This window comes from Brassica napus, chromosome A6, assembly GCF_020379485.1.
Source record: "Brassica napus cultivar Da-Ae chromosome A6, Da-Ae, whole genome shotgun sequence".
NCBI lineage: Eukaryota > Viridiplantae > Streptophyta > Magnoliopsida > Brassicales > Brassicaceae > Brassica > Brassica napus.
Window position 1 is genome coordinate 25987712 of NC_063439.1, and position 10948 is coordinate 25998659.

General features: G+C 28.2%; 1 protein-coding gene and 1 long non-coding RNA gene across 2 annotated transcripts; both read left to right on the forward strand.

Annotated features, from left to right (window-relative positions):
* The first annotated feature begins 354 nt into the window (after positions 1 to 354).
* LOC106369312 (phosphate transporter PHO1 homolog 2-like) lies at positions 355 to 6762 on the forward strand. Its single transcript, XM_048781260.1, has 13 exons — positions 355 to 1127; positions 1222 to 1563; positions 2936 to 3257; positions 3335 to 3383; positions 3521 to 3592; positions 3684 to 3813; positions 3903 to 4023; positions 4109 to 4367; positions 4435 to 4539; positions 4614 to 4808; positions 4881 to 5171; positions 5276 to 5412; positions 5505 to 6762. The coding sequence occupies exons 1-13, from the start codon at positions 848 to 850 to the stop codon at positions 5602 to 5604; spliced, it is 2403 nt and encodes an 800-aa protein (XP_048637217.1). The 5' UTR covers positions 355 to 847; the 3' UTR covers positions 5605 to 6762.
* A 2904-nt stretch (positions 6763 to 9666) lies between these two features.
* Positions 9667 to 10549, forward strand: LOC111198947. Its single transcript, XR_002653077.2, has 2 exons — positions 9667 to 9956; positions 10089 to 10549. It is a non-coding gene; the product is annotated as an uncharacterized LOC111198947 (long non-coding RNA).
* Positions 10550 to 10948: the final 399 nt, after the last annotated feature.

Consider the following 10948-nt stretch of genomic DNA (forward strand, 5'->3'; position numbering starts at 1 on the left):
GTGTAATACAAAACTGATAGTAAAAGAAATACAAAACTTTTGATGACAAAACTAATGGAAGTAATTTATCCCGTATATGGACGTGTGAATGTGATTGGTGTTTCTCTAGTGGACAAAAAGTGCCAACTGGAAATCTTCTTCGTAGAAAATTGTACGATTGGTACTTGTAGCATAGAAAACGAAAATGTAAAGAGAAGTCCACAATAATTTGTCGGCGACATCATAAAGCACTTTAAAAAAGTTCCTAAACAAAGTACCTAAAAATACACCAGACAAAAAAAAATACCTAATTTTCAAAAAAAAAAAAAAAAAAAACCTAAAAATACTTTGTAAAAGTACTTAAAATGATTTTTTTTTTAAATTATAAGAGTACATAACAAGTTCAGAAGTTCTGATCGATAAGTACGGAAACAAGACAGGTTTAAATATCACTATGTATATCTTACAAAAAGGTGGAATGAGTAAAACGTGAAACCCCTAGTTATTTTTTGCGGAATATGATAAGAGAAAGTCGGTTCCTTGACCATGACCTTGTATCGCACGTCATCTCCACAATGGTTATCTTTGACTTTCTATAAATATGGGAAGGGACGGATATTGATTGATTTATATACTATGAATTAATATAATTTGCGGTGTGTCGGTGACTCATAAGTCATAACATTGATTTTAAATATTTGTGTAAGACAGCGACTTTCCATTAAGCGACAGATAATGCAGGACAAGTATCTAGGCATGTTCGAGGGTCGATTATGTATTTTATTAAAACAACTTTTGGTGTATATACATATTCATTTCCTCTTTAATTGCTTTCAGACACAACAAAGAAAGGTTTCAGACAAGAAAGATGAAGTTCGGAAAAGAATTGTCGTCACAAATGGTACCGGAGTGGCAACAAGCTTACATGAGCTACGATTATCTCAAAAAACTTCTCAAAGAAATCATCAAACTCAAACTCAGAACCAACCCTCCTCCCCATACTCCTCCACATCAAGCCGTTTCCGGTAAAAGACTTAGCCGCAAGATGACTCTATACCGAGCTTTTAGCGGCCTTGTCCAAACGCAAGGAAGGAAAAGACAAAGTTCGGGGCAAATCAACCCTTCTCTAGAAACTGACATTGAAGAAGGTAATGTTTCTTTGACAATGAATCTACATTTCCCATGTCTTTTATATATTTATTGTAGGGTTTTAAAGAAATTTCAATCTGAGACTCTTAACAGGTAATGCACCGATACTCGTCAACAAAACGAGTAATGGATTAGAAACTATGTTCTTGATGACGGCAGAGGAAGGAGGAGAATATGAATTGATCTTTTTCAGGCGACTCGATGATGAGTTTAATAGAATTGAGAAATTCTATAAAGAGAAAGTAGAAGAAGTAATGAATGATGCGATTATGCTTAATAAGCAAATGGATGCTCTAATTGCATTCCGAGTTAAGGTTGAGAATCCTATTGGGTGGGGATGGGAAGAACGGACGGTGGAGATGACTCGCTTGGCCTCCAATGTTGCTACTTCCACGGCTGCGATTGCTGCTTCTACGCCCTCTAAAACTCGAACTGGTAAAATCATTTAAATGCAGTTAATTTTTATTCCATCACGGAGTAATTTTTGTATGATTCTTGAAATAACGAATATAGTTTTATAAAGTAATATCAATCATTACTTAATATTAATTTGAACGAGGCAAAGTCTGAGTTGAACTAAAGACGAAATAGTAATCATAAAACATTTAGATTTATCTTTTATAAATATTTCTTTGAACGCGGCAAAATCAGTGTGAACTAAAGACAAAAAAAAATCTATATAATCATATAACATTTAGATTCATCTCTAATAACATCTTAGAACGTAGGAATCGGTCGCAAAACATACAATTTTCTTTGACAAAAAATAAACAAAAATTAAAGTCATAAAATTATAAATTCAGTTTCCAGTTAAACAAGTTCAACAAAGAATTAATTAATCAACTAAATCAGAATATCTATTTTATTAAAATAGAAGTACACTTATAAAGTAACCTCTATCAATTAAAACAACCATAAAACACCTCTAAATTGATTTTTAAAACAATTAATGTAAAAATATAAAATTAAAATAACTATTTACTAACATGATAAAAACAATTAATGCTATATTGATTAAGTAATTAATAAAAATGACAAACAACCACTTAAATCAATTTCGATATCCATTTACTAAATTTAGAACACATTACTGTTTTAAAGTTATGTAGTTATATTTTATTAGTAATAACTAAAAAGTAAAAACACATAAAGAATCATTTATATAATATATAAATAAAATATAAATTAATATATGTAATATATTATTTTATTTATATTGTCATATAAATAATAACCCTATAAAAACTCAATATGATCAATGTTGAAGAATATAAAATATACAACACCAAATTTTAAAAATATATATAATTTTTTTATCATACATTAAAATTTTGATCCATAAAAATAAAAATAGATCCATGCGGATGCATAAATCATATTTTAAAAATGTTGATGATATAATTGATGGTTCAAAAGACAAAATAAAATCAATCATATAAAATATTAGAAGTGTCATGTTAACAATTATTTAATAGTGTAAATTTTAAAAAAATTATATTACCATTTATACAATATACATATATATATTTTAAAATAAAAACAAACATCCATGCAAGAGTGCGGCTAATTATAAGATATATTTGGATTTAAAACTACACAATTTTCATATTTATCAGTACTTAATTACACATATTTGAAACTCATTCTGAAACTTTTGCACCCTTTAAATCTAAAGGCGTTAAAGTAAAATTCATATAAATTAACCAAAAAGCAAAGTTGGTTTAAATTTGATATGATTAAACCGATTTATTTCGGTCACAACGTAAACCGATATGGATTATATTATATCTCTCTCACGTTATTGAAGCTAAAGCTCGCATGGAGCCGATACATGAAGGAGGCGGATCCCGCACAGCTGATCAACCCGAAGAAGATGAAGATCACGGTGACGAGAGAAGGAGCAGCTTGAGCAAAGCGGCAGCTGGGAGGCCAGCCCCTATCGAGGTTCTAGACCACATAAAGATCAACAACACTAAGGAAACGCCTAGGTCCACCATTAAAGGCGTTATCCATTCCTCGAACCATGAGGAGATCAAATTCACTAGGCGTAATCTGAAGGAAGTGGAAGAGAAGCTCAAAGTCGCTTTCGTCCAGTTTTACCAAAAGCTTCGTCTCCTCAAGAGCTACAGGTTGGAATTTTACGTGTGCATGAATGAATATGTTGAATTTTTTTATATATTCACTGGAATCAAAAATATATATGCAGCTTTCTGAATGTGTTGGCGTTCTCCAAGATTTTGAAGAAGTATGATAAGGTTAGGATTGGTCATAATAGAGATATTTTATAATAAGGTTTCTTTTCTTTTTTCTTTTTTGACTAAAGGCATTCTATATTTTAAGGTTTCTTACAAAAGAATATGTTCTGGAGACTAAAATGTGTTTGACGTACCAGATAACTTCAAGAAACGCTTCGAAGCCTTACATGAAAATGGTTGACAATTCGTATCTCGGAAGCTCAGATGAGGTAAGCTTTTGAATTCTATCCAAACTAGAGTTTGTCCTTTGTTTTTATAATTGGTATTGATCTTCCTTCTCTCGCTTCTCTTATATCGCAGCTAATGAAACTGATACAGCGTGTTGAAGCTACATTCATAAAGCATTTCGCAAACGGTAACAGACGAAAAGGAATGAAAATTTTGAGACCTCTAATGAAAAGAGAGAGACATCGACTCACATTCTTCACTGGTAGAATCATATATTCAACATTACTATCCTCTGCTCCTTCTATGTTTTTTTCAATGTTTTTTGTGTTTATGAGGAAATTTTGGTTTCAGGTTTCTCTGCTGGATGCATGTTTTCTCTTATAGTAGCTCTTGTAGCCATCATACGCGCCAGGAATATCTTTCAAGAGGAAGGCTACAAAGATTACATGAATAGTGTGTTTCCTCTTTATAGGTCAAAAACTACTTTACCTCTTCAAAAAATTGCTTTACAAGTTGGAACTTGTGTTTTAGACGGTTCTTGTTGTTTTTTCTTGCAGCTTGTTTGGGTTCATTGTGCTTCACATGATTATGTATGCTATTGATATATACTATTGGAAGCGTTATAGAGTAAATTATGCCTTCATATTTGGGTTCAAGCAAGGAACTGAACTTGATTACAGACAAGTTCTGTTTGTGGGATTTAGCATTGGAGCTTTTGCATTGCTTTGTGTTCTTGGTAATCTTGACATGCAAGCAGACCCTAGAACCAAAAGTTACCAAGCACTAACCGAACTTCTTCCTCTTTTCCTTCTTGGTGTAAGTCCGTAAATCCAAAATATCAGCTTTTAATGATGATACTAACTATATATGATGTTTGTTTTAGGCTATGCTTTTAGTTTTAGTCTTGCCGTTAAACATTCTCTACCGCTCAAGTCGCTTCTTCTTCCTCACGTGTTTGTTTCACTTCCTTGCTGCTCCTCTTTACAAGGTGAAACATAAACTCCAACAGCTTATTGATGTTAATAATAATATCATATCGTTACTTATACCTTCTAAATACAGGTAACGTTGCCTGATTTCTTCTTAGGAGATCAATTAACTAGCCAAGTACAAGCTCTTCGAAGCATCCAGTTTTACATATGCCACTATGGATGGGGAGACTTCAAACAAAGACAAAACACTTGTGGACGCTCAGAAGTATACAACATTTTCATATACGTTGTTGCTGTAATACCGTATCTATCTCGCCTCCTTCAGGTACATAAAGTTTCATTAACACAAAGATATAATCAACATTGTTCCAGCAATTGATAGATTTTATTGGTTTAGTGCATACGCCGAATGTTTGAGGAAAGAAGTCTAGAGCAAGGATACAACGGAGTCAAATACTTTTTAACAATATTAGCGGTTTGTTTAAGAACAGCTTATGGTTTTGACAAGAACAAGAATCATAAGTTTATTCTCAAAGTATTAGCTGGTTCTGCCTCAGTCCTTGCTGCTGTTTTCTGTACATACTGGGACTTTGTCTATGACTGGGGACTTCTGAATAGAACATCCAAAAACAGATGGCTTCGAGATAAACTTCTCGTCCCACACAAGAGAGTATACTTCATTGCAATGGTACGTGAGCGATCAAAAACATTTAATCATCTTTAAAAAAGTATGTGTTCGATTATGTGATATCTCAATTTTCCACAACTGAATCTTTAAATTTATGTTTGCAGATTTTGAACGTTGTGTTGAGATTTGCATGGCTGCAAACGGTATTGGATTTTGAAATTAACTTTCTTCACACTCAAACTGTGCTTATGGTTGTGGCCTGTCTTGAGATTATTCGCCGTGGGATATGGAATTTTTTCAGGTTACTACTTCACACTTACTTCTTCTTTTAACAATTTTCTACCTTTGTTATTGGAAATTTAAATTTGTTTTTCTTTGGTTCATTTTAATCAGGCTAGAGAATGAGCATTTGAATAATGTGGGGAAGTACCGAGCTTTCAAGTCAATTCCATTACCGTTCAGCTACGATGAAGATGATGACAAGGATGACTAACATGTCTGCAGAAAAACGTCAACTGACATTTACTTATACATTTTGAACATACAAAATTAAGTTTTTATAACAAAAATTATTATTGTTTATACAAAACTGAAAGCCCATATATCAAAACGCATAGCCAATTAGGGTGTAGAGATTTTTTTTTTTTTTTGGCGTTAGCTTGTCTGGCAAAACAAATGATGTGGCTATAATGTTTGGTGGAATTTTAGTATTGTAACATATATTTGCACTCTATTTTTTTTTAACACATACTCATTGATGGGTCATTGGCTTATATATTGATACCACGATAAGACTTCTGCCTTGCGAATGGTGAAATATTTATTAAAAATTTTATGTTTACATATTGCATATTGCAAATTCTGATGATTTCTGAATACATGTGTTCTTGTGGTCAACATGTATTTGGTATTTATGTTTTTCTCAATATAGAATAATTAACTAATTATAAATATTTAGTACACATAGAAAAAGTATAAAAAGCCCAAATCAAACAATTAAAATGTGATATCATTGTTACTCTTATAATCATAATTAAAAGTTTTGAAAAAAATTGATGGTATTTCTAAGAAAAAACTCAACCGTATACATATATATATATATATATTAGGCATAGATAGGTTTTCATATTTTTTGGAAAGTTTATATAATTAATATTTATTATCTAGAAACCGTATTTTAGCGTGATACATTGAACCAATATTTATGTAAGTTTTCAATAACTACCACAAACATATTTGACAATTTGTTTTCAATGGTCGAAATCATAGACTTTGTGACAAAATATATTATTATTATCGTAAATTAAACTTACCATATATAACTTCTTCAAAATTTTGTACCAATCTTAAAAATTCGATTGAAGCATTAACTTGGTGGAAAAATTTCTTATTTATTTAAAAAACCTGGTATAAAAACAATTAATCTAAACTTACCAAAAGAGCTTGATTCAAAAATTGTGTATCAAAAAAATTTGGTTCAAAATTTAGGATTTTTATTGTCTTCTAACGATAATAATACCGGCAGTTTACGATTCATCCTCCTTCGCCTCAATTGAAATTAAAAATAACATTTAAGCGACCTCAATTATATATAATCCGAAATAAGTAGTTCTTTTCTAATTAAACATATTGTATTGTCAAATTTAAGATTTATATATGATCAAATTGTTTTTATATGAACACAACTTTTGATTGTTTATTTGATTATCTATATGTTGGGCCCATACATTTGAATATTTTTTTTACTAACTTATCAGTAAATAAAACTTATATATTTTTTATTCTGAAGTTACATTAATTTTCAGAATATCAGATTTTTACTTTCTTTTTGACAACATAAGATGGAAAATTAAAATATTAAATAGACAATTACAAATTGGATTAAGCTTATATTAAGACAACATAAAATATTGCAGCCCGACAATTATTATACTTAAGGCCCAAATATAGAAATATGATAGTATTATTTGTTTGCGACTGATACTTTGTATAGGATGAAAGTTAGGTTAATATGATATATATCATTAATTACTATGAAAGATCATTATTAATGTTTTTCTAGACTACATAAACTAATTAGGCAGATGCCAAATCTTTTTCCTAATCTTCAATATAAATTTCATAATTTAAGTTTTAAAGAGTTGTGTTGCAAGGAAAAATATTTGATATATAAGTTTGTATGGTAATAACAAAACAACTTAATTTATGTATTACTCTTTATATAAATTTTTGTAGGCCAGGAAGGACTGAGAACCGAACAATATTCTTCTTTTTTTCTTTTATTAACAATTTTTTTATGAATAGGTACGTTTCTTTGCTATTCTTTTTTTATCAAAGCGTCTCTTTGCTAATAATAAAAAAAACATTTAAAAATCATTACTTTCTGTTTTATAGCAAAAGCATGCAATACTTAGGCCATAATATATAATAAACTTTTATTTAAATTGATGTCCAAGTAATATGGACTAAGAGTATATCTTACACTTTAAAAAAAAATATTATTATGTTTGATCACAATATAAATCACCTTGACCCATTTAAAAAACTTCTCATTTAATGAAATCGCCGAGTATTAATTTAATGAGATCGCTGAGTATTAAGTTTATCATATCATATAAATTTATGTTTGGATTAATAAAATTTTTCCAAGCAATTGCATTTTAGACTAATTAATTTTCAATTGATTCTTATGCTGCAGCGTAAGCTAAATTGATATCTTAATTAAGTAGCACTTAAGCAAGAATAATTTTAATTAATACAAACTTGAGGTTATAACTTTTTAAATGGTTTATAAAGAAAATGGATTAATTCAATTTTATGCAAGAAAACGCATTACCTGAGCTTGCTATATGGGCTTTTGAGAAGAGTATTTGCACTCTATTTTTCTTAACACATACTCATTAAATTAAAATAAAATGGCCTCAGCCCAAGTATTTGCAGTCTATATCTATACTATTATTTACGAAGTAAGTTTTTGGAATCGAGCTCTCACGTTAAAAGTTAGAATGGTTAATATCGTTTATACCCTTAATGAATAAAATGTATAACTAAATTAAAAAATAAAAATGAAATTTAAATTTATTTATTAGATAAATGATTAAAATTAATAATAGTAAAAATTATCCAAAATCTGAAATGAAAATTTGAATTTATTTATTAGATAAATGATTAAAATTAATAATAGTAAGAATTATCCAAAATCTGAAAATATAATTTTAAAAAGAGATAATTTATGTATATATTGTATTGTTATATGAAAAAGTCTTTAGTAAAAAGTTAAAAACATGAATTATATAACTAAATATTAATCAAATAAAATTCTTAATTATATAATTAAAAATAGAATATTGAATTAACCAAAATCTAAAAATATAATTAAAAAAAGATAATTTCTATATATATATTGTATTGTTATCTGAAAAAATATTTTTGTAAAAACTTAAAAACATAAATTATATAACTAAATATTAATCAAATAAATTTGTACCAAAATTATGAATATAGTGTACAAAGAACTTTTCAAAAATTATGATTTTTGGAATCGAGGTCTCATGTTAAAAGCCATAAGAGTGGTTAATATCGTTTATACCCTTAATGAATAAAATGTATAACTAAACTAAAAAATAAAAACGAAATTTTAATTTATTTGATTAGATAATTGATTAAAATTAATAATAGTAAGAATTATCCAAAATCTGAAAATATAATTTTAAAAAGAGATAATTTATGTATATATTGTATTGTTATCTGAAAAAGTATTTTAGTAAAAAGTTAAAAACATGAATTATATAACTAAATATTAATCAAATAAAATTCTTAATTATATAATTAAAAATTGAATATTGAATTAACCAAAATCTAAAAATATAATTAAAAAAAGATAATTTCTATATATATATATATATATATTGCATTGTTATCTGAAAAACTATTTTAGTAAGAACTTAAAAACATAAATTATATAATTAAATATTAATCAAATAAATTTTTTACTAAAATTATGAATATAGTGTACAAAGAACTTTTAAAAAATTATGATTTTTGGAATCGAGCTCTCACGTTAAAAGTTAGACTGATTAATATTGTTTATACCCTTAATGAATAAAATGTATAATTAAATTAAAAATAAAAATAAAATTTTAATTTATTTAATTAGATAATTGATTAAAATTAATAATAGTAAGAATTATCCAAAATCTGAAAATATATTGCTATCTGAAAAATATTTTAGTAAAAAGTTAAAATCATGAATTATATAACTAAATATTAATCAAATAAAAATTTTAATTATATAATTAAAAATAGAATATTGTATTAACCAAAATCTAAAAATATAATTAAAAAATAATTTATATATATTTATATATATTGTATTGTTATCTGAAGAACTATTTTAGTAAAAACTTAAAAATATAAATTATATAATTAAATATTAATCAAATAAAAATTTTACTAAAATTATGAATATAGTGTACAAATAACTTTTCAAAAATTATGAAAATGTTTAAGTCCGCATTGCGGGCAAAACACCTAGTACACCAATAATTAAGTAATTTGCAAATCTGGAATTGTTACTGTGTACTTTCAATAATACCACTGTTATCCTATCAATTGCTCTTTCATTTTTTCATTTTTTCAATTTCCCGTCACTTTTTCTCTCTCTCTCAAACCAAAAGAAAAGCAAGTAAAAATAATCAGTGTTATCGTCCAAATCTTAATTTCTGGATTTAGTTCTGATGATCCTGAGTTTTCGTTTGTTTGGTAAAAACTTTGGCTTAGTTCTTCTTATGTGCTTCTTCTTTTCCCGAATCTTGATATTTCCTGTGAGCATAAGGAAATATATATGTAAGCTCTCTTTCTTGTTAATTTTAACTACCTAAAAAAATCAAAGCTTTGTGGGTTCTCTGTTAATTTCTTCGTTTGATAATACTTTTGTTTTCTTTTTGTTACGTATGCTAAAAACTTTGAAAAAGCAAGGTCTTTTATGTGATTGGAAAAGAAGAGATCAGAGCTAATGGTTGTGGAACTGGCGGCGAAGAACAAGGTCAGGATTATGGGGCTGACGGTGGCAGAGATCGTGGATGGTGATGGTGATGGTGATGAGGTCACTTTATGTAATGTTTGCCAAAATCGTGTTCAGACTGATAATATTTTTAATCTCTGATTTTTACGTTTGAGTTAATCTAAAAGTTAACATATTATGCTCATGACTTATCCGAACAACCAATATATTAGCCGATCATGCAAAGTTTTATCATGTGTTGTGATTTGCTAGAGAGTTAATTTTATGCTTAGCCGAACATGTAAATTTTTATCATGTGTTGTAATTGATTAGAGAGTTAAACTTTATGTTTAGTCGAACACATCAATTTGTACATACAACAATTCATACCATATACAAGTCGATTAGTCACTAATATAAATCATACATAACTATATTTTAAATCTAGTTTCAATGCAAAATAACAACCATCAGCTGATCAAATAGCCGATAAATATAAAACTAAATACCAGCTAACATGTATAGTATCTAGATAATCAATTTATAATGATACTAACTTAAAAATTATCCAGATAATTGGAAGTATAACCGTGCTAACATCTAACTCATATTATGTATGTTCCGTAAATGATCAGATTAATAACTCATGTTAGCTGGTTAAGTATCATATTATCCTTGCGTTGCTAACATACAACTCATGTTATGTATGATCCATAAATGACTCAGATTAACAACTCATGTTAGCTCACTAATTATCATATTATTTTTGGGTGACGATGTGGATCTCCATGGAGAGTGAGACGAACTGGAGATTGTGGTGTTTGAAAAAAAAGAA